Source organism: Sciurus vulgaris (assembly GCF_902686455.1).
Source record: "Sciurus vulgaris genome assembly, chromosome: 2".
NCBI lineage: Eukaryota > Metazoa > Chordata > Mammalia > Rodentia > Sciuridae > Sciurus > Sciurus vulgaris.
In genome coordinates, this window is record NC_136462.1 from 169506058 (window position 1) to 169530862 (window position 24805).

Consider the following 24805-nt stretch of genomic DNA (forward strand, 5'->3'; position numbering starts at 1 on the left):
CAGGCAGGGGGAACCGCAAACACCTTGAGGCTGGAAAGAAACAGCCCTCTGGTGGGCAAGTTTCCCACAAAGAAAAGTGGATGAAGGAAGAAAAAGGTGAGGCTGGGCATTGGAGGCCTTGGTGGGTTCTAGTGATAAAGGGATGTGACTTGAATTACAGTTTAAGGATCCTCATCTGCCTTTTTGAGAATCAACTACAAGGGGCAAGTCCAACCCACCAGTTAGAAGTCTCTTGGAGCAGAACAGGGAGAGAGGACTTTGGCCTGGACTACCCATGACTCAGTGATGATGTTGGTGAGAAGCAGCTGGATACTGCCAAGGCTGAGGGCCAAGTGACTGTTAGAGGTCCGACATAGGACCTGAGAGAAGGGTGCTGATGGCCTCAGCAATTGAGAGGACAGAGCTGTTGAGATGGAGACAACCATGGAGTTGTAGGAAAGAAGGGTGAAAGGTCTGGCTTGGTAGAGATTTGGCTTTCTCCACTTAGAGAAAGGAATACAGAAATCTTTGAAAAAGTAGAGAGGAAAGGCAAGCTTATTTACTGTAAGCAGAGAGAGCAGCTGAAGAAAATACAAGCTGGGTTACAAAGATGTCTTTTACCTTTGGCTGAAAAAAGCAGTCATACACTCAGTCATCTGACCAGGGAATATTTTATCTTGACTTGAAACTTCAACCTTGAGAAACTCAAATTTCATCTAGAATTTTATTATCTCTTAAAATTTCCCTTTTGAAATAAGGAGAAAATAAAATATCTGAGATCCTTTTGAGATGTGGAAAAAAAAGGTAGAAAGGCTTGTTCAAAGACAGGAAGATTCTCTCTCTCTCTCTCTCTCTCTCTCTCTCTCTTTGGTACAGGGGATTGAACCCAGGGGTACTCTACAGCTCCAGCTGTGGCTACATCTCCAGTCCTTTTTATTTTGAGACAAGGTCTCCCTCCATAAGATGTTGAGGCTGGCCTTAAGCTCATGATCCTCCTGTCACAGCTTTCTGAGTCATTGGGCTTACAGGCATGTGCCACCACACCCAGCAGGAAGTTTCTTCCATGTGAAGGCTGGTCCTCCATGGAGCATACATTGATATCAAAGGTGGCCCCTTTGCCTGGATCGAATGTTCGGTCAGGTGAAATCTTTAGAATGATTAGATTGTAAAGATAAGAAACCCAAGAATTAAGAATAAAGAATCTCATAGGATAAATATTCACATTTATCATATGAATAATATCAATCCTGTACTAGATATTCTTAATTTGGTCAGACCAAGACACATTAGATGGCGAAAAGACAAGTAAAACTCGGCAAAGTGGCACATGCCTGTAATCCCAGCAGCTCGAGAGGCTGAGGCAGGAGAATCACAAGTTCAAAGCCAGCCTCAGCAAAAGCAAGGTGCTAAGCAACTCAGTGAGACCCCTGTCTCTAAATAATATACAAATCAGGGCTGCAGATGTGGCTCAGTGGTCGAATGCCCCAGCGTTCAATTCCTGGTACTCCGGAAGGAAGGAAGGAAGGAAGGAAGGAAGGAAGGAAGGAAGGAAGGAAGGAAGGAAGGAAGGAAGGGAGGGAGGGAGGGAGGGAGGGAGGGAGGGAGGGAGGGAGGGAGGGAAGGGAAGGAGGGAAGGCAGACAAGTAAAATACACCAATACCCAGGGAATGCCCAATACTCACAGTCAGGGAGCTACTGTCCTATATGCTGTGCCCTTTGCCTTCATCTTGCCTGCTTGCCATGTTACTTATGTCTGTTGTCAAACCTGTTCTGTGCAGTTGTAATAACAAAGTACATAAACCAATGAAATATTCTATTGGAAAGGAAGAGGGTTGTTGTTTCTCTCTAGTTGCATATTTTGAAAGTTTTCTTTAAAGGAAAATTGCTTAAAAGCATGTTCTCAAACCCTGTGCATTCAGACAACTGAAATGTTCAGGAAAGAAGTCACTTAAAGGTGGGATTTTTGCACTTGGTTGCACTTTGCTCCACGAGTGTTCTTAAAAGTCTCAGTTCCACTTTAAAAAAAAAAAAAAAAAAAAAAAAAAGAAAAGAAAAAACAAACAAACTGAGTATCTAAAACAAGGCATTCAAGATGAGGTTTAGAGAAAAACAATACATGAACTACAATTAGCACACCTATACTTAAAGAAAAGTCTTCAGCCTTAACTTAAAAGATATGAACCACATTTATATGCTTATAAGTATTAAGGTACATATATATTAATTTTTAAAGTGATTACTTGCACAGACTGACTTTTGTGATAAATTGACCAGAAATACAACTCCACAATATATGAACTGAGAGAGGGCTATTCCATGACCCCATGATTCCAGACCCTTATAACTGTACTTAATTGAACTAGTACATTTAACTGACTAAAACGCCTTGTGAAGTATGTTGGAAGATACGAACACTTCTCATCGACTTGAAGTAATTTATGAATTCTGCCATCATTTTGACCCAAGGTATTTATAGCTATGTGTAGTTTCATGTAACTCATCTCACTTTAATAGCTTGTGTGTTCTGTTAGGGATAGTAGTAACACCTGTAGAGGATTATGGATAAAGTGTGATGTGGAAAATGTCAATTCTGGAGATAGTAAACATTGTGATCTAGATTAACGTAGTTATTTTTGGTTTCAAAATCAGAAAGTGGACAAGATTATCCATACACATGTATATTTTTTTCTCTTTGAAATAATGATTTCATTTGCATGGATTTACATTTCATTTATATGAATACACAGTTGACCATCTATATTCCTGGGTTCTGTATCTGTATTGATGGATCAACCAATCACAGATCAAAAATATTCATGAAAAAACACTGTGTCTGTCCTGAATGTGTATTGACTTTTTCTTCAATAAAAACAATACCTATAACAACTATTTATATGGCTTGTGCATTGTACTATTATTTATTCTGAAGCATTACTATAAGCAATCTAGAGATGATTTAAAGTACATAAAAGGCATATGAATGTAGTATATTTAGGGAAAAATATTTAGTGAAATTTAGAAAAATATTACATTCCATGTATTTAGGAAAAAAATAATGCTCAATATATTTTCAAGTTTTGATCAACCAAAAAGAACTGATCTAATAATTATGGATAGTTCAGTTTGGACAACTGGATTTATATTCATATATTATGCTATTAATGAAATATACATTTCTGAATGATTGTTCTGGAAAGCTTAAATACTTATTTTCTTTAATAAAAGCAGGCTTAAACAGTGCCGAGTTTGAATTGAAAATTAAGTACAGAATTATTTTATCATCCTTACTTGTTTGTCTAGCTGCTTTTACATTTCAATTGAAATGCTATTAGGAAAAAAAAAAAGAAAGAAGAAGTACAAATCTTTCTTGATATATATACCTCCCACCCTGCCCCTGAAACATACACACATATATAACACTTAGTGATGAGACTATGTTTTAGAACTTATTCTGAACCGATGGGCCAAGATTGATAGCAATCAAATATGAAAAGCAAAAATATAATAGAATTTACTAATTTGAGCCATTTTCCCAGGACTCTGCTTGCTCAAGTACAAGGTGGGTGGTAGCAATAAGTAGGGAATCAGAAGGCCTGAGTTAGGTTCAACTCTAGCCTGGCCTGCTAGGTGGTTTTAGAGTTCCTTTAGTTATCTGGCTTAATGTTCCTCATGTGAAAAATGAGGTGGTAAGTTCCATTTTCCCCTTCAACATCCTGTGGTCAGAATAGTTAACACACTGGGGGCTTTCAATGAAAAAGACTGTGCACTGAGCACTTCCTATGTAATAATTCACATAAGCCTCACAAGAATCCTAAAAGTAAATATTTTTGTATAATTTTCATTTTGCAGAAGAAAATGTGGCACAAAGATAAGTTGTGTGTCAATGCCACATACCAGGTAAGTGGAAAAACAAAGATTTGTATCCAGGCAATCTGGCCCCAAAGCCCAGATTCTTGAGTTCAGATTGTCATACTGATTCTTCTAACATAAATTGACAATAAAAGGTGACAAAAGCCAGGAAACACAAGTAATTTACAACACTTTTTTTTCCAGAAATTCAGATGGCCAAATACCTGTACCTAATTAGCAAGTCTCTCTTCATGGGTAGCATGCTTGGTTTTCTGGGATTCAACGTTGCTACAGTAAAAGCAACTAAAAAGACTTTTGTTTGCAAATAGGCAGGTTTGAACTACAAGAAAAGGAATACTGTTTAGGATAAGCCTAAAGAAACCATTCCAAATGGGGATTGATCTGAGAAGATCAATAAAAATTTGCAGGCACTGTAAAATCTGTTCTCCCACAGCAAGGTAACATGGAACAATGGCACCAAACCAACAAAACCATCACTAGCAGGGCAGCAACAAAATCTTATGTGACTTGGAGCACCTGTTCCTATCTCCAAAGTCACAAGGCCATGAGTTTTTCAAACCTCACACCAGCTGAGAGACTTGGAAGGTCTTATTAAAAGAGAAGATTCTGATCACTACATCTGGATGGGCCAGAGACTCTGTTGTGTAATATGGGCCCAGATGAGGTCAATGCTGCTGGAATGAGGACCATACTTTACAACTGAATAATATAGCCCTTATGGTCTAGGACTCAGCAAAACTTAATTCTGTCACACGTTTACATGTAGCCCATGGTTACATTATTAATCTGTTTCCTCAACTGATCTTTCCTGTCCATTTCCTTCTAGCTCTAGAGTTCAGTATTTCTGATATGTTCTTCTCATTCAACCCTATACTCAGTTTCCACCTGTAAAGATTAATGGGAAAATGAAATGTTTCCCTTTTCCCCAAACCCAATTCTGCAAGGGGAAAGTTAAGGCTCAGTCTTCTTCCTATTCAGAATCATCCTGAAAAGAAGTGATCTGCAGAAACAAGATTTAAGTTTGAAGTTTTCTATTTCTTGGGTCAAAATCTCTTTGAGATTAGCTTAACAAGGCAATGGTATTAAAAGATGCATCTTAACTCTACTCTTTAACAATATTGAGGAGGGAAGTCTGGGTTTCTTTTTTTCTTTTCTGAGATCCCCATCTTCCCAAATGCCTGAGCTCAAGAGATCCAACCACATCAGTCTCTTGAGTGCTGAGACAAAGTGCACCCCCACACCTGGTTTCAGGAGTTTGGATTTCTTAACCATCTAGCTTTGCACTATCCAATATGGCGGCCATTAGCTATATGTAGCTATTGAACACTTGAAATGTGCAGGTCTGAACTGAAAACACACAATAGATTTCAAAGGCTTAGTAAGAAGAAAAGAATGTAAAATATGTCACTAATAAATTATATACTGATGGCATGTTAAAATGACAACATTTTGGGTATGCTGGGTTAAGTAAAATACTTTACTGAAATTAATTTTACCTGTGTTTCTCTCTCTCTCTGCTTTCCCCTCTTGCAGTGCTGAAAATTGAATCAAGGACCTCCCACATACTAGGCAAGCATTCTATTATGAAGCCACGCCCCAAGCCCTAACATGTTATTTTTTTTTTTAATTTTTAATTTCTTGGTGCTAGGGATTGAATCCAGGAATTTGTACATGCAAAGCATGTGCTCTATCACTGAGCTACACCCCCAGCCCTCTTTTTACTTTTTAAATGTGACTACAGGAAAACTTCACATTATACATGTGGCTCACATTCTATTTCTACTGGGCAGTACAGATTAGACCCTTTCTACTCAAACTGGTCTCAAACCAGCAGCATCCATGTCACCTGGGAGATTGTCAGAAAAGGATGTATCTTCCTCAGGCCAAGTTTGCATTTTAATCAGATCCCAGATCTCAAACTTGTGCACAATCACGTTCAAAAAGTCTAGAGCTAGTTTTTCCTACAACACATTAAGGTAGGTATTTGGGTTAGTGGCCTTCATAAGTGGCATGCTAGGGAGGGTATTGTGTTTGTGGGTCTTCTACATGAACATGCCAGCAAATCAATGGGAATTTTAAGAAATTTAACTGATAACACAATTCAAAAATGTATATTAAGATTATATTATACATTTAAAAAGTTATACAAATAACATATTCACATATGGGGAAATTATTTTGAGTCTACCTTTGTTACTTCTGGGTTTTCAGCTACCATGTAAGTGAAACTAATGTTCACAAGGTCTGTGCCACTGCAGACACAAACTATCCGCCCTTCCAGATCGTTTTCTGATTTTCCAACAGCTTCGAGAGCAGCCAGGATTTTGGGATCCTGTAAAGAGGTATACAAATGGGAAAAAATATGTTGGAACACACAGCATGGTAGAAAACTTGGAAAAAAGAAAATATATTAGAGGTAAAAATTTACGTTAAGAAAAATGAGGTTGCTTTATTCTGAACCTATAGAGGTGAAATTTCTAATACTACATATTATTTGAAATCCCTTGATAAGAAAGGTGTTATAATTTTTTGATTTAGAAAAGTAGACGTGAGGGTTTTTGTTTAGCTTTCTGGTCTCCATTCTGAGATAGAGAAAGCCATGACTGGGGTCCACTTTTGTTCACAATGACCCCAGGGGGCTCTCACCAGAGAGCAGTCACGGACATGACCCATGAACAGACGTGGCACTGCCACAGCTAGCTACCACAGGTTACTCCTGAAAATGACTTTAAGTCTTTCAAGTAGCCTGGATCCAGAGTGAATATTTTCATCTCTACAAGACATGGCATCCTCAATTGGCATGAAAGCTGTGAAAGTTTAACCTAATTCTTAAATAAAATAGTGCCTTTGTTCTCTGAAAGAACTCAGGGAGAAATGCCAACATATAGTTACACAGAAAATTTCACTAACATAAAAGAAGACAGATTTTAAAAAAATAAAAACAAAGTGAAGAATATAACTTTGTTTTGAACAGCTCACAACCTGCAGGGCTATTACAGAAAGGAGAATAAATACTGTTCTAGAATGTTCTACAAAGAAATGTCTTTTAAATTCTAAGCACCACTATACAAATAGCTTCTGATTCAAAAAAATCAGTCACTGTGAAGAAGAGTGATTTATGTGCTGTTTATTTTTATTTTTTTTTCTTTTTTCCCCTCTCAGAGGCAGATTGAGCCTTTTAGAAGAACCAATGTCTGTGTGCACAGGTGCACAAACACGGAAGTATCAGAGCCATTTAAACTTGCACATCAACCTCAGATGAAAAGGGAATCACTGCTTTCTAAAAAAAGGGGGAGGAGTTTATAAAGTTAATTTCTGAGTTAAGAGAACTGTTTCTTTGCTGCTGCATCATATAAACATTTTTGTTTTCAGGGGTTAACAACATTTAACTATATATCTAAAGATAATGTAATTCAAATCACCCCAGTTATAGATGGGAACATTTCTAAACTGTGTCCATACTTCACTCCAGGCTGGTGACTTTGGAGAAGTAACAAGTTAAACAGGACCTGGAGAACATTGATAAGCTATATAAATCTATTAGAAGCATAGCAAACACCAATCACAGGTACCTTTGGTATGGCTCCCAGCCGAATGCTGTTGATGAGGGAACATTCCAGCACTTGTCCTTCCTGAAGAGAGAAAATACAGGCCAATAGTAAGCTTCACTGTTGCCTGACCAATGGTACAAGCTGCTTAGCAAACACTTCCAACAACAAAGTCAATCAGAAAAAGGTAAAAGAGGGAGTGAAAAAGATGATTTGTTTCCAATGATCAGAAGTAATCAATACTCTTTCTTTTTTTCTTTCTTAGTATCTTCTTTTTTTCTTTCTTTTTTGCAGTGCTGGGGATTGAACTCGGGGCCTCACACATGTGAGGCAAGTGCTCTATCACTGAGCTACATCCCAAGCACCAAATTAAGTCCCAGGGTACAATGAGATGAGCACCCTTTCCGTGTTTTTAAGAAGCTACTTTGGATTTCAGCTTGAACAGTTTTCATCTGGGAAATCTTCCCAACTACCAAGATTAAATCAGATCTGCTAGTTGTAAGCTCCTATAACCATCTAAGCTTCTCTTTCTCAGCATTCAATCACTTGTAACTTTTTATTTTTTAATTTCTGTCTACTTTTACACTAGAGTCTGTGAGGATTAGGATAATGTCCTTGATCCACTCTATCCCCAGTACCCAGCACATGAAAACATGTTTTTAAACACCTGGAATGAATGAACAGGTGTCAGGTCTATGCCCTCAAGAGGCACTCATTCTACTTGTTGAGAAATGACATGGCTTGAATCAGAAAGCAGGAAGAACCACTTGCTGTTTTTGTGCCATACCTTGCCTTCACTTTTCCAGGTCAGAAAGAAGCCAAATTCATCCACTTTGAAGAGGCAGTTGGGTTCAAACAGGAACGATTCCTGTTAGAGAGAAATGTGTTGATTTTTATGACTCACACCATTTTGAATCTAATAAAAATGCAAATATCTTTGAGCCTCTAAACAAAGGAAAATGGGAAATCACCCTCTTGCATCCTGATTCTAATAAACCACAATTTTTTTACCATTATTATTTTTCATTTTTCAAATTCTTTGCATTCTTTTTTATGTATGTACTGGAAAGTAGATCAATTTAATAGAGCCTCTTCCTCTCTACAGCACACTTTAAAATAAATGACACTGATGTCCTGAAGGTCCCTACAGAAGAAAGTTTTCCTAAGGTTTTGAAAGAGGAGCTTTTGGTAGGAAAGAGGACAATACATTCAACTCCCATCGACCTCTGTGTAAGGAAATAGTTGCCTGTATCTCACATAATGTCAAATTTCGGGCCCAGAGATGGATCTGTGTTTTAACAAGTCCTCCAGGCAATTCTGATGTGCACTCAAATTTGGGAACCACTGTTATGGACTTTGACATCAGAAAGTCAATGAAGACTACAAAATTAAAATTTTAATCCAGAAAGAATATCAGCCAAACTTAGGACATCAGAGCAACTCCACTGTACTTGCCAATGGACTCCCCAGGCAAGAGAGCACCACTGTGTTTAGTAATGCCAGGAAAAGTCTAAGTCAATAAAAGAAAAAGAGTGTTCAGGAAATGAACCAAGATGCCCTTTGCTCCCTGTTTGCACTACACCAAGATTTGTCCCTCTGGTTTCCACAGGCCTACGTTCCTTTCAGGATCTAAAGAACCTATCTTCCTCTATCATTGCAACACCAGCAATTAGGAACCTGCCTGGCAAATATGGATCAAGTTAGTGAGTTAAAACAAGTAAACAACAATTACAGGATTAAAATTTTAGGGGCATCTAAGACTCTTAGTTTCACCCATTAAAATTTGTCTTTCTGAAGGGAAACAGCAATATTTACCAAGGCAAATCCAATGTCAAGATACTAGGTCGCCTTGAGGTGGCAGAATTTAGAAACCTGGGGGCTCTGAACTGTTAATCTTGAAATTGTTAGGGTAGTTTTCTGGCAGATGAAGAATTACCATCTGTAGTTCACCTCCCTTCCAGGTGTGTACTGGGTATTGCAGATTTGGCAGTAAATTTGATAAAGACCAGGACATTCATTGTATGACCTCTGCCTGTGGAGTCAGTACCCAGTTCCACCAGTTTTATACTTGGCTTCTATTAGAAAGGCCTTTCTAAGTCTCAGAATCCTTTTCTAATAAATGGAAGTATTTACATGTAACTTTTTGGTTTGTTGTGGGAATTAAGAGACAAGAACTAAAGTACGCAGCACAGTTACCACTCATCAAGTGGCAGTTGTTAGTAATCATGTTAGTAATCACGGTTTGAACCTGTAACCATGGTAGCAAATTACCAACAATAGGAAATCGCCAATGTGAGACAAATTTTTAACCCTCAAAATGACATTTTTGAAGGGGTTTAACTCAGAAGTTGATACTTTTAGTTGGGTCTTCATGCCAGGCAGAGAACAGCATCTGTAAAACACACCATGGTCTTAATCTGGTACTAGAGAGGGACTTCTGTGGAGTATGGAGTAGTGAGAATACCTCAGGAAAGTGGCAGGAGATGAGATGGGACACATGTGTAAGAGCTAAGTCATGAAAGACTCTTTCATGCTACAGAAAAATGCCTCTACCCAAAAGATCATGGGAGTCTCATCTGTTACTAATCGAGACATAAGAATTACCAACTAATCAAAACATGAACATTAATATGATTCAGAATACTTCCCAAGCATTATCCCATAGTAACAAGGAATTTTGCTGGACAGTGTTCAAAAGCATGTTCTAAAATGGTACTTAGAGAGTAGACCCACAATGAATCCACTACTATTATTATTCATGAACACACTACCACCTAATTCCAAATAATGATTTGAGATGATACATGGAATAGATGCAATAAAAATGCATTCTCCCTGCCAATCTCTCATGATCCATCTCTCTTTTTATTTCCATCTTTGTCCAGCTAATTTCCATGGTCCAATATTAAATCACTCCTTCTTAGATGCTTTCAACTATGAAACCAAGTCCATCCTATGCATGTTGTATCACTGAACTTGATGAAAATCACGAAATTTAATTGTCTGATTTTACTTAAATTCAAGACTATAAATCCCAAATAGATAGTCAACAGTCACTTTCGATCTTATAGATTTTTTTTAAGTAGGTTTCACCATTCTTGGGGCTGGGGATGTAGCCCAGTGGTACACGCTTGCCTAGCATGCATGAGGCCCTGGTCTGATCCTCAATACTACAAAAAATTAAAAAAAAAAAAAAGTTTCCCTACTCCTCGAGAGGACTATTTCACTGCTTGTTCTTGAAACTTGGTCACTCCTTGCCAATTACAGTGCTTCACTGAGTAAGGAGAAGCCATTATCTAGAAATCCCTTCCCTTCCTTCTAATGAGACATGCTTCTCCCGTCAGAGGTCAAGTAACCCATTTCTGCTCTGAGCTCAGTTTTCTTCTTATATAAGGACTTTGGTCCTTGCTTTATTATCACCCAGCACACATAAGGGTTTTTTTTTGTTTGTTTGTTTGGTTTTTTTTCCCCTTTTGTACTAATTCATTTGACAAAAGAAGGAGGGATATTCAGCAGGTGTCTACCCAGTTTATAAGATAAAAACATATCAGTGGTTAGGGGCAGCAATGGCCAGAACAGAAATTCTCCAGGGGAATCTCACCATAAAGCCCTGACTGATATTAAACATAGGGACACAAGAAGACCCACAATAAGCTCATCCACTGTAGTTATAAGGTTTCTAGCCCAAATGTGTTCAAACTGCCCATGAAAAACCAAAGAGCAAACCTGAGGGATGTGTGGCAACCACCTGAATGGGACAGAACTCAACCTAGGTAGGTTTCTTTCCACAAATAGACAGAACCTGATCCTCAGGTAAGTAAACGCACATCATCTATATGCTTCTTTTTTATTTTTAATTTTTTAATTTTTTTTTTTATTTTTACAGACTGCATTTTGATTCATTGTACACAGATGGGGTATAACTTTTCGTTTCTATAGTTGTACATGTTGTAGATTCACACCATTCCCTCCCTAATGGCAGTTTTAAACTTCACACGGACATCTCCTGAACAGAGAACATGATTCCCTGAACTGACGAAAGCACTAATACCCTAAATCTCACCCACAGGAACACCTCTTCCAGATCAGGGTACTGCAGAAGAGATATCCCAAAGGAAGCTAGGCTCCTTCTTTTCCTCTGCAACTCTGTTTTGCAGTTAACAGATGGTTACAGAATTTTCTGGTAAGGCAACCAGCCACCATAGAACTTCTCCCAGAGAGTCTAAAGTTTCAGTTCTTATATGACTCAGTTAAAATTCCTCATAGTCAACCTTAGAGTTCAAGGGTCTGTTAGTTTATCCAGTCCAACTCTTTCTCTGGGCCACAGGGAGATAGAAAGGGCCAGGAACTCCTTTTGAAAATACTGAGCAAGTGGTGGTATTTTCCTGATATATGTTATTTATACGTCACTCAACATCAGAGCCTCCCTCTCAAGGATTCAATTTACTTTCAAATTAATTTATTTTTAAAATTTTTTATTTGCTCTTTTTTGATACAGTAGAGTGTATTTTGACATATTATACATACATGGAGTATAACTTCCCATTCTTTTGGTTGTACATGATGTGGGGTTTCACTGGTCATGTATTCATAAATGAACATAGTAAAGTTATGCCCAATTCATTCTACTGTCTTTCCTATTCCCACACCCCACCTTCCCTTCAAATTGATTTAGATTAAAACTATACTTAAATTTTAAAAGTCATTCTATTAAATAAAGTGAAGTCCCCTTTCTTCTTGTAAGGAAGTGGCAGAGAACTGAGCAGGCTGAACACTCTGATGGAAAAGGAGGAAAGTATGTGGGAGATCCAGATAATAGGTTGTTGATTTTATTTTAATTGTGAACTCTGGGTAGTTTCCTGACCTCTCTCCCACTATCATTACCCAAGTTAATTGCACATGTCTATATATTTAGAAATGGTGTTTGCATCAGTGAATAGGGTACAGTCAAGCCTATTGCCAGCCAGGGAGAGTTATTTTGGACTGCTAATCAAAGTTTTAACTACACTCTAGTTAAACCTTGATTGTTCAGGGGCTACTCTTCTGTGTGTGGGACAACACAGGTAGGTTAGGACATAGGAGTGAAATGGAGGGAGGCCTTTTGTGCTCCAACATGAGTCTTGTGCTTTCTGAGAAAGAGCACCTTCTCAAGAGGTGGCACTCCTGAATGGGCTGGGGGTCCAGCTCTATAGCAGGGGGCCCAGCATCTGCATGAGAAGCTCAGTAGTCATGCCAAATAACCTTGCTGAATTTAACTTTTCCAATATGAATACTGGGATAACTGATCCTAACCTTAAGGAATTCTCAAAGAATTAAAGTTGAGAAGGTCTAAATACCTGAGACAAGGAAAATGTTGAATATATGGTCACAATTGTGAGAAAACAGTTGCCATTGAATTGAGAGCCGCCATACAAGGCATTTCACAAATGCCGTTTCACCCAGAACTCATGAGCATTCTGCAAGGATTTAGACCAGATCCACTCTGTCCAACAGATTTTCTGTGATAACGGGAATGTGCCCAATGGGCACTGCCCAGCATGGTCACCGTTAGCCACATGGGGCTCTGAAGCACTTGTAACATGGGTTGCACAACAGAGGGGCAGCATTTTTAATTTTAATTAATTTTCATTTCAATGGCCACATAAGGTTAGTGGTTGCCATATTAGACAATGCAGCTTTAGAGAGAAGGGGAAAAAATACCTAGAGGAGATTCAGTCTTCAAAGTCATAGTTTATGTATGCTAAACTGGGTTTTGAACCAATTTCTGACTCCGAAGCCCATGACCATTTTATTTTGTTCCCTTTTGCCTATCACTGAAAGATGTGGGATGGTCAGTAAATGAACACTGCCTAGGTAGACTGCACCTCTGTGTGCACATTGGGTTTACCCATGCTTCCTGGTTTGGTAAGAACTGGGAGGACAGCTGGGCACAGTGGCACATGCCTGTAATTTCAGCAACTCAGAGGCTGAGGCAGTGGGATCATGATTTTGAGGCCAGCCTCAGCAACTTAGTGACATCCTATGCACCTTAGCAAGACCCTGGCTCAAAATCAAAAATAAAAAGGGCTGGAGATATGGCTCATATGGCTCAGCCCCTGGGTTCAATCCCTGGTACCATTAAAAAAAACTGATAGGAAGCAAAAGAGACTGTCAAGGTTAGAGGGAAATAAGAGAAGTCAGAGTAAGGAAGAGGCCACATGGGATCTCCTCCAATTTAAATCATACTATCCCCCAAAGAGATCTCGTACACGGAAGGATTCTGGGTATGGCCTTTAGTCTGGGAATGGAGATAAAGTGTGCTTTAGAATTAACTAAGAGATGATATTTTCTATCAGATCACCAACGTCCAGGACCCTAGAGATGCCACATGGCCTATTTCTTCCCACTCTTTATTCTAGAGGAATCCCCTAAGCTCTGTATGCACCAGATCCTTCATGATTCGGCACAAACACATCCTTCTTTAGATGGAATTAGAAAGTTTTGTTTCTCCAAATTAAAGGAAAGATTCCAGAAATACATTCTGCCTTCAGAATAGACTGCTAGAATAGCTAGGCAGGAATCCTTATTGCTTTTAACCTCATCAGTATGGTCTTCTTTTGGAAGAATCCGGAATGTTCTTTCCCTTTCTGAATCCCCTTTCTAGCTGATGGATCTTATGAGATGACTGATCTTGGGCTTCTCAGTTCACATTCTGAACGACAGGCAGGAGGACACTAGCCCTGGCTGTCCCATCACAGACCCTGGTTATGTGCCATTATTTTGTAAAAAAATTGTGAGGTATCAAAAGAGAATGTCTACTTGTGCATTTTTCTCCTTGGTCTTTGATTCTTTAGACAGATGCTAGTTGTGAGTTAAGTTGTTTAAATTTAATATAGATGTTCCTCTTTCTACAAGCAACTGCAACTGATGCTCCACCAGAACCAACAGGGAGATGTAGTTCTAGTCTCTTGATAGGCAACTCGAAGGCCTGTGGTATCTAGCACAGTGCTTACTAAGTTCCAGGAAAGGCTCCGAGCACTCTCACTATGTTAAATCATTACCTTCCAACTTTCTTCCGAAGCAGGTACTATTGTTATTCTCATTTTACAGATGAGGACATTGAGGTATACCAGATAGTTGGAAGCACAGAGCTGTAGTGAAGCACACATTTGAATCACACTGGCTTTGAGGCTGATAATGAAGATGAGATTGTTAGGGAGTGGCCCTAGTGGGGTACAGTGATCAAGAGAGAGAATTCCTGGTGAGCAGCCCCTGCCCAGTACCACCTTGACATGGCAATTCACACAGATAGGGAGAGGGCAGTCAAGTCAGCTAGTCAGCAAGCTTTAAAGGTGAGAGATCTTTGTCTGTCTTGCCTTCTAAACATCATAGAAATAGAAATGCAAGTCTCTCCCTCAATAAACACCCATGGGCATTTAAAGTGCTCACTTCAGCAACGGCTATGAGATACACAGGACACTTATTCTAGTGTCAAGTGGAAAGATTTAATCCACTCCTTTCATTTAAACCTCACCTCAGAAATGAAGAACATTATCAACTTTATAAGTGACCTGGCTTGGAGGAGTTGATGCAGGCAATTGAAGAGCAACAAGAGGAAGGCAGGCTGCCTTTCCTGATTTCTCATTTTCTCTTTTAAAAAGAGACTGAAATTTGGCCTGTTGGAGCTTAAGAAGATATTATGGTCTGAATGTTTGTGTGCCCCAAAATTAAAATACTGAAATCCTAACCTCTAAGGTGACAATATTAGGAGATGGGAGCCTTTGGGAAATGAATAGAATCAGTATCCTTTTAAAAGAGGCCCCAGAGAGACCAACCAGATGCCTTCCACCATGTGAGGAGAAACGGGAAGGTGCCATTGAGTAATCAGAAGGAGCCCTCTCCAGTACCCTTGAACTTGGATTTCCTAGCCTCCAGCACTATGAGAAATACTTTTGTTGTTTATAGCTACTGGATACAAGGCATTTTGTTATAGCAGCCTGAATAGACAGAGACAAAAAGTCTCAGCATCAACCTTGACTCTGAGAATTCAATCAGCTCAATTATAATTTGATCAGGGAAGGAAGGAAGTCCTTAGATTAGGCCCTCAGGAGGGCCAAACTGCATCTAGATGCTTATGTTGCGGTCATCCATAGCTATGATTTTCCATTTTTTTCTCCTTTGTACAGGATAAAGATTTTCATTCTTTGGTACTTATAAGGTCAGCCAGTTTGAGATTCTAAACAGTTGTGTATTCTCTCTCTCTCTCTTTCTTTTTGGTACTTGGTGTTGAACCCAGGGGAACTTTTTACTGAGTCACATCCCCACTCCTTTTTATTTTTTATTTTGAGACAAGGTCTCCCTAAGTTGCTCAGGCCCTTGCTATTTTGCTGAGGTTGGCCTCTTAAACATGCAATCTTCCTGCCTCAGCCTCCTGAGCCACTGGGATTACAGGCATGAGCCACCATGCCCAGTAAGATGCCAAATTCACTGTGAATGTCTGTCTTTGTCCTTCTTTCTCCCTGAGGCATCTCTGATGTGGGCATTCTGAGGTAGAGTCTGGATGCTCACATGCTGTCCCAAGACACTGAAGTGCAGTCCCTGATTCTAGCCAGAAAACCCTGAAGAAATTATTCCTAAAATAGTCAACAACACTCCTGTTACAGAAGGAAGTCAACAAAATATGTCTTCGAGGAGGATGGAGAGTCACTCAAACTAACTTTTTTTAGACAGAAAAACTGTCACATTAGTCAAAACAGTTTCCTTAGCAACTAAAAGAAGAACAAATTAAAGAGCACCAGCTTCCTTAGTGCTATGGGGACAAATAAACAGGATTTATAATAAATATTTTCAATAAATATTAAAAACATGTCTCCCACCATCTACAAAACATTCTAAGAATAAGAGAGAAGCTTGAAACATGACAGACTGATCAATTTTTCTTTTGCATAAAGCATTTAGAATGAAAACGCAAATTATTCCAGAGTAGTGATGTACACTAATTTAAAAAAATCAGTAAAATAGAAGACTTGCATCTAAAATGGCAGGTCTAGGAAGAACAGGGTATATGGGCATGAGATGTTGGATAGAGTCCTTGAAAGCAATCTCATGTGACTTTTGTGGAATCTCCTTTTGCATGTCTGCTTTTCCCATTTAAACAAGGAAGCTTTGGAAAATCCTTTCCTTCACAGCAGCTGCATGCTAAGTCACTCCTTTGCAGGAGTCTTCTGGAATATGTAAGCCTCAAAGCTACATGGTCCCTACTGGCCTTGGTGACGAAGGATCTCAGAATCTCAGACTGCAGTACAGCGCTGAGAACACCTGACCCAGGTAGAGGGGAGAACTGCAGCCCAGCAAGCCACCCATGGAGCTTCCTCTGGGGAAGAAAGGCCCCGCTTGGGATCTCTGGTGCACTCAGCTGCTGGGAGCCAGGCATGAACCTTGCACAGCTCAGAGATGGTGGAGAGCCTGACCCCGTGACTGCCCGCAGGTTCCTCTTGAAAGGAGATTAAGCGATGTGGCTTCAAAGCCACCACAGATTCTCTTTTGTTTATCTTTTTTCCAGATCTCACAAAAACATCTTCAGTTCCAGTTTTTGTTTGTTTGTTTGTCTTTTAAAGAATTTTAAGGATCCAAACAAACAAACAAACAAAACTAGGAAACAGACCGGGGGCAGTGGGCACAACTGTAATCCCAGGGATTCCAGAAGCTGCGGCAGAAGCTTTGAGGCAGACTCAGCAACTTATCAAGGCCCTAAGTAATTTAGCAAGACCCTATCTCAAAAAAAAAAAAAAAAAAAAAGTGGGCATGTTGCTCAATGGTGAAGCATCCCTGTGTTCAGTCCCTGTTACCAAAAAATAAATAACAACAATAATAATTAACAAATAACCAAAAAAAAAAAAAAAAAGTAGGAAACATTTAAGTAGCAATAAAGTTGACTCTCAGATATGTAACTAAAGAATTGGCAGGTCACGAAGTTGCTTATTTAATATTCATTGAGTGATGAAAAGTATGAATTCCATATTGGGGATACAGCAATAAATGAAAACAGTCCTGTTCTCGGGACTCTCTGTTCTCAGGACTAATAATTTGAGGGATATTTTTTTTTCAGTGAACAAAATAAATATTGTGTAGTAACAAATCTGAAGATAAATATCCCAATCAAGGAACCTGTGTGTGTAGGTGAAAAGAATGATCAAGGTCTCTTGAAGGAAGTAATGTTTGAGCAGAATCTGAATGAAGTGAGGAAGTGAACCATGATGTCTGAGAGAGAGAGAGAGAACATGCACATGAAACCACACAGTCCAGAGAGGGAACAGCAAGTGCAAAAGCCTGAGGTCACACTGTATCTGCTAGGTAAAGGAACACTGCTGGAACAGTACAGTGGTGGATCTTGCAGGTCACACAAAGGATATGAGAAGTTATTTGCCATGAGTTGGGAAACTACTAAAAGTTTCAACCAGAAGATGGTACCCTGACTTAAATTCTAAAAAATATTAATTTTTTATTTTTTTATTTTTTTGTGCTGGGGATTAAACCCAGGACCTTGTGCTTGTGAGGCAAACACTCTACCAACTGAGCTATATCCCCAGTCTAAAACATTAATCTTATATTCTTCTTATAACAGCAATGCAAGGTAGGTATTATAAACTCTCGTTTTTCAAACGAGAAAGCTATGGCTTACTGCTTTGTGGGTGTAAAGTTGACTCAAGGTCCTGCCTCCGAGTAGTAAAGCCAAAACTGAACCAACTTCTGTTTAACTCCAAACCCATGCCCTGCACCAAGTCTGTGTATTTTAAGCTTTTGGAAAGAGGTCTGGCGAAGATTTTATCCTAAATACCACTTAGTGCAAAAACCCTTTCTCTATTTGCAAACAATATCCCAGCAACTTGGCTTGGCTGAGCATTCAAAAACTAGGCTGTTTTTTAGCATCCTCTTAAAGTTAGAAGTATTGCTTGGCTTTTTGGGCACTTGAAAGAAGAAAATTCAAGCAGAAGGGCAGAGGAAGCGCCTGCATAGCTGTCGGCCTAGACACATGAGAATCTATACCAACTCTGCCCACTCACTTCAATGAATGTTTTGACGAAGCACCATTTCAGAGCAACTGCTTATTATTTATGACTTTCAGAGAAAGTAGTTTAAAAAGACATAATTTTTTTTTTTTTTCAGTATTGGGATTCAACCCTGGTGTGAGGGCACTGTACCATTGATTTACATCTCCAGCCCTTTCATATTTATTTTGACACAGGATTTCCCTACGTTTCTGAGACTGACCTCTAACTTAGAATCCTCTTGCCTCCATCTCCAGAGTAGTTGGAATTGCAGATGTGTACCACCATGCCTGGACAGGTCCTTCTTAAAAGTTCGTTAAAACCAATGTCAAGTATTTAAAAACACAGGTTTTCCAGTTAAGGACATCTGATATCTATTTCTATCAACTGAAAGGAAATACTATGTTCTTTTCATAAAGTACATTTTACTTTCCATTTAATCCCTCAAAACAATTAGAGACTAAAAAAGTCCTGGTTAATTCTTTTCTATCTGTATAGGCTGATTTTTTTATTGATCATAAGGGAGAGATATTAGTGTTCTTAAGGGCACTTAGGGGCAATTCTATAAAAGATAAATTCTTTCCATTCTCATTTCCTTAAAAGATTTGTGTTAAAAACTTAGTAGTATCCACATCATGGTCTAAAACAGAAAAAGCAAATGGTGAGTTAAACAGATCCTTGATTCTAGGGTCCATGATTGAACTTTAGAAACATTGTCTTTCATCATGTATTTTCCACATTCACACACAACTTGCTGCAGGCCTTCTGTGGTGAGGCAGGCAGCTCTGATGCACGGATATTCTCTGTATCAATATTCCAGTGATAGAGACCCAGTTATGGAGAACGGCTCCACCATTTGCTGTTAGCTGACAATGCCTTAAGTGACCTAAGCTTCAAGTTCCTTTTCTGAAACTCTGGAAACTAATCTCATTTAATCCTCACAACACCTGAGGATTTAAAGAGGCTGATGTCAAATACCTCGCACGGTGTGCCTGGTACACAAAGGGCCCCATGGAAGGGAATACGTCCAACCTAAGAAAAGAAATCTCTTCTCGCCAATAGTTTCTCCTCCCTTTATCAGGGCATTTCCTGTTTGAGGAAGACTAACTCAAAAGAACTTTAAATGGATTTTTTTTTTCCTTCTAGGTAAGTCCTTCCCTTGCACTCTGACTAATGGTTCTCAAATTTGAGCTGCATGGTCAGAATCACTGGGCAGCTTCTTATATACAAATTGCTGGGCCCTAGCCCCAGAGTTTCTGATTATATAGGTTCCGATAACTTGCATTTCTAAGAAGTTCTCAGGTGCTGCTGATGAGGCTGGTCTGGGACTGTACTTAAAGAACTAACATCAACTGGCTGGTATGGAACTGTTCTGCTCAGCCTGTGACTGGTTTATGAAACCTACAGCAAGCTGTTGAGCCATTTTAGCCCCAGTATTATAGGCTATAAAATAAGAGTAAAAAAAAAAAAAAAAAAATACTAACAATGGGGTTACTATAAGCCTTTGATAAAATAATGCTAGTAGATGGACACAATGGTGCATACGTATAATCCCAGTGATTTGGGAGGCTGAGGCAGGAAGATTATGAGGCCAGCCTCAGTAACTTAGCAAGAACTTGTCAAAGAAAAAAAAAGGGAGAGGGAGATGGAGCTCCACAGTAAAATGCCCCTGGTTTCAATCTTCAGTACCTTCAATACCAAAAAAAAAAAAAAAAAAAAAGGTCTGTCCAACACAAGATCTGTCACCTAGTGAGTGGTCATAGTAGTAGATATTTCTAGTGTAAGCACTTTTTATAAAACCTTGTAATACTTAATCTATGTATCAACTTGACTGCACTAAGGGATACCCAGAGGATTGTAAAACATTAGTTTTAGGAATGGCCTGAGAATGTTTCTGGAGAGATTAGCATTTGAGATTGACAGACTGAGTAAAAATGATCGCCCCTTGCCAATGCAGGTGGGTGTCACCCAATCTGTGTTTCTCCCCTGGATCTGCTCTCTGTTTGAGCCGGGACATCCATCTACTCCTGCTCTCGGACACTGGTGCTCCTGGTTCTGCAGGTCTCGGGCTCAGACTGGAACACACAGCTGTGGACTGGAACCATAGCACTGACAGAGGGGAGATCCTGGACTCAGCAGACAGAGGAAAGGTCTTGGGACTTCTCTGCATCCATAGTAACATGAGGTAATCACTCATAATAAATCTCTTCCTGTATGTATCCTGTTGGTTCTGTCTAGAGGATCCAGATTAATACAGCCCCCAAACAACTAACGTTAATAAAAACATTTCCTCATAATTTTTAGGAACAAGATTAACTGGCTTGATACTGCATAGGTTTAAAGAAATGTAATTTTATGCCTCAAGGTTGGTTTCCAGTATTCTTCACTTTGAAATATGCTGCATATTTCATTTGAATCTTCATGTATTCATGCCTGAATGGACTGTATGGATTCAGTGGTTAGACCACATGCCTCAAGAGCACAATTCCAGAAACAATATGCAAAGAGAATGAAGCCAGGATGACCTCTGGGCCTCTCCACCATCAGCCTAGAGATCCACAAAGCAGCCCCACTCACCAATCCTAATCAAAAGGATGCACCAGCCACTGCCACCCTGTTTACCACACAGCCCAGAGACAGGACTTGAAGTGACAAGTAACAAGCATTTTCCTATCTACAATGTAGGCTGCAAGGAAGCACTGGGGAAATCTAGCACTCTAATTTTACCACTGAGTATTAACTCCGATCTTTACACAGCAGTTATTCTTGCCAGGTATAAAGTAGCTGCTCAGTTAGTTCCTTCTATTTTAGTTATGTCAACTCATTGTCTACACACTTTCTTCCTGTTTTGTTTCCACAAGCTCCTGTACATCTAACACCACCCTGGATTTCCTTCTCTAGTTTCTTAATGGATGTGTCTCGTGTCTTTCCACAAACAAGCTGTCCTTCTTGTACCCTTGAAGCATGGATCTTGAGTATTAAAAGTTTTCCATGAGACTGACTCAGACACTATTTCATGGGTGAGATGCTTCTGCACCATCAGGATATAGAATTATCATCCACCTTGGTGACGAATGGAAGCAAAGCAAACCCAAAGAAACATCGCAGAGAGGAAAGGAACATAAAAGCGAGAAGCATGAGCAAAGAGAAGAAAGACAAAAACACTCTGTTAATGCAGCAAAAGCCCATGCAACAATCCTTTGAGAAAAGGAAAAGAAATGGAGGATGACTAAATAACAAATGTAACAACAAAGTCATAAGAGAAAATGAGATGCCAGAAACAATTAATGGAAACTGAAATTATTCCATCATTATCATCTGATGATAATGGTAACTAATTTGTTATTTGTTTCTATATGGCATCAATTGTCCTCTAAGCTAGATGGAGTAAACTACTGCCTGCAGGTCAAATCCAGTCTGCCACCCATTTCTGAAACTACAATTTTACTGGAACAGAGTCCATTCATTTACTTACATATTGCTTATGTTCCAAGGCTGCTTTTGTGCTATAATGACAAAGTGTAATCATTGTGACTACCAGGCTGGTGAAACCCAAAATATACAATATGTGGTTCTTTCTAAAATAAGTGTATTGAACCTGCTTTGTGATTTTTTCAATTGACCTATTGCAAAGGGAGCACCCTGACATAACTGAGGCTATTTACAAAAAGGGTCACAGTTCTTCCCTTCCCTGCATCCACACACCTTGCAACCAGACTTCTCATCTCCCATCAAGGAGTAGAAGGTACCTCCCCACTGCTTGAGTCTGAACCTGCTTTGTGACTTGTTGTGGTCTACAGAATGTGGCAGAAATAGGCAGCATCCAAGAAAGAACCAGCCCTTCCTGTATGGGAGGAGGATGAGAAATCCAGTGGATGTGGCAGAGGTGAGACAGTTTATAGGTGACCCAGAAAACACCTAAGTGTGTCCAAGTGAGTCCAGCCCAGAGGCTGACACCCAGAATCATGGACCACATAAATGTTGCTGTCTTATGTGGTCATAAGCTTTGGAGTGGCTTGTTCAGTCGCAGAAGTTGATGCAACTATTGAAAATAATTGAGCCCTTTTTTCCCATTTTTATTAAATTAATGCATTTCAGTTACACATTAAAAGTGGGATTCATATTGACATTCGTAAATGCATATAAGAGTTTGCTCCATTTTAATCCCCAGTACTTCCTCTTTCTCTCCCCTCCTCCCTCCTGATTCCCTTCCTGTAATCTATTGGTCTTTCTTCTATTTATTTTTGTAAATTGGTGCATTATAGTTATATATGAAATTGCATTGTGATATATATTCATACCTGTGTGCAGCATGATTTGGTCAACTTCATTCTCTATTCTTCCCTTTTCCCTCCCTTCCTCCCTCCCCTTTGATCCACCACTTCTACTCTACTGATCTCCCTTCTAACAACTGAGTCTGTTTAAACCCTTGTCTCTTCTCATTCTTAACACAGGCCCTTTCCTACCTTTAACTTCCTTCCTCATGGTTTCATTCCAATTTGAGGTCATACCTCCTGGTGGGTCGTCACCAGGCTCACCATTGCCCTCTGCCTCCCTGTAACTCTACCTTGCAGCCAGTCAAACCTGAAGTTTGCTAAACTCTCCATGGGAAACCATCTCTGCTTATTCCAATACTTAAAAGATTTCTCTCTTTGAAATACAGGACATCTGTCTGTGTGACTTATTGCTTGTTGCTACACCTGTCCGTCAACATGCGCATTCTCATTGCTCAAGTCAGGAAGACCTTCCCTGTCACCAAAAGTGGTTCTTCATCCTTTAGCTCATGCACTAAGAGGAATGAGGTGTGAAGGGTTATGGAAAATAATATTCCTATAAGATAACTCCCCAAGAAAATGGAGGGACAGTGTGGCTCGGAAAGTGGGAATGGAATTTGGTCAAACATTAAACCTCTCCCAGTACATTCCTGATAACAATGGGCCCAAAAGGAAAGGGTCAGATATGGAATGCCAGGCCCTAAACCTTGGCCTTCTCCATGTCAACCTAGTCCTGAATGACAATGGACAAGATTTGAATACTCATCCTTAGGGGTCTGGTTTTAACCTATAGAACTAGCCCCTGGTGGTCAAAACTGCACTTGCACAATGATTACATCCTCCTCCTCTTACCCTACAAAATCTCCCCTGTAACTGATGGCCATTTTCCCATCCGGAAAGTGGACCTGAATGGCGCCGAGTCCACAAAGGAATAAAGGCTTCTCTGAATCCGTGGATGTCTGCTTGCTGTCCTTTTGCGCTTACAGGGTGGGTCTGTAAATGCCATGATTTTAAACTGCTCTTCCAACCTCATCCACATAGCAGCACACAGGTATCAGGGATCTATGTGGCAAAACCCCAGGATGATGCACAGCTGCTAAATGACTCACCTCAATCTAAATGAAGGCAGAGAATCACAGGTGGGAGAAGCCAAAAGACAGTACCAGAAAAATTAGAATATGATTACTAGAAGGCTGGTTATTAGTGCTCAGAGCTGAATACTAATAGCTCTTCACCTTTTCCAACAGTGTTCACCTACTTATTGGTGGAATAGTCTATTTACTCAGGGGAAGCACCCAGAACAAAAAACAGTCATGGTGTCAGCCACGACAGATTCTTCACTCTGAAGAGGCATCCACACGTGGGGTGACTCACTCTCCTCCGACCATCTAGCATAGGGATGTTGTTCCCAAGTGAGGCAAGACCAATGCTCAGACGGGTGAAGGGACTGGCTCAAGGTCATACTCGTAAATGTCAGGGTCATGACTCAAACCAAAGTCTTTTGTCTTCAAGTCTGCTTACTTTCCGGAACTTTCTAAACCACAAGACCTTTCCTTAAACATCTCATGCTTCCCTGGCAATGAGCTCTCAGGTTTGAGGTATGAGAGCCCAGATAACATTATCAGCACTGTTATTTAAAGGGTTGGTCTGAAGGAAGGAACAGGCCTGGATGTTTTCACAAAAGCCTGGCTGACGCCAGCTCTTGCTCCTTTGGGCCAGCCTGGGGCCTAGCCATAGCTTTCTTATCACACGAGGAAGAAGTCACATGATATCGAGAAAGGTGATGGGCAGCAGGTGGGAACACAACCCAAATTGTTAAGTGAAGAAAAAGATTCTCTCCAGACCCACCTACCTTCACAGCTCCAATTTCTAGTTCAGAAATGTTAAGAAAAAGACTTCTGAGGAGTAGTGACGTGGAGGGCTTGTTTTGCATGTGCAAAGCCCTGGGTTTGACCCCCCCAGCTCTGGAAAAAAAGAAAGATATTTTGGGGGCTGGGTGTGGCAGTGTGCGCTGTAGTTCCATCTACTCAGGAGACTGCCGCAGGAGGATCAATCAAACCCTTGAGTTTCAGACTGGCCTAAGCAACACAGCAAATTGCAGCTTTAA

At 39.8% G+C, this 24805-nt stretch overlaps 1 protein-coding gene across 13 annotated transcripts in view; it reads right to left on the reverse strand.

Moving 5' to 3' along the window:
- Window positions 1-24805, reverse strand: part of PLCB4 (phospholipase C beta 4) — a 389153-nt gene that overhangs the window by 125479 nt on the left and 238869 nt on the right. For all 13 annotated transcript variants that reach the window (XM_079129403.1, XM_079129411.1, XM_079129408.1 and 10 more), the window contains 3 exons: window positions 8185-8265; window positions 7422-7481; window positions 6038-6181 (listed from right to left, as the gene is read on the reverse strand). In XM_079129403.1, the coding sequence (XP_078985529.1) occupies window positions 6038-6181; window positions 7422-7481; window positions 8185-8265 (285 nt within the window). The remainder of the gene's footprint in view (window positions 1-6037; window positions 6182-7421; window positions 7482-8184; window positions 8266-24805) is intronic.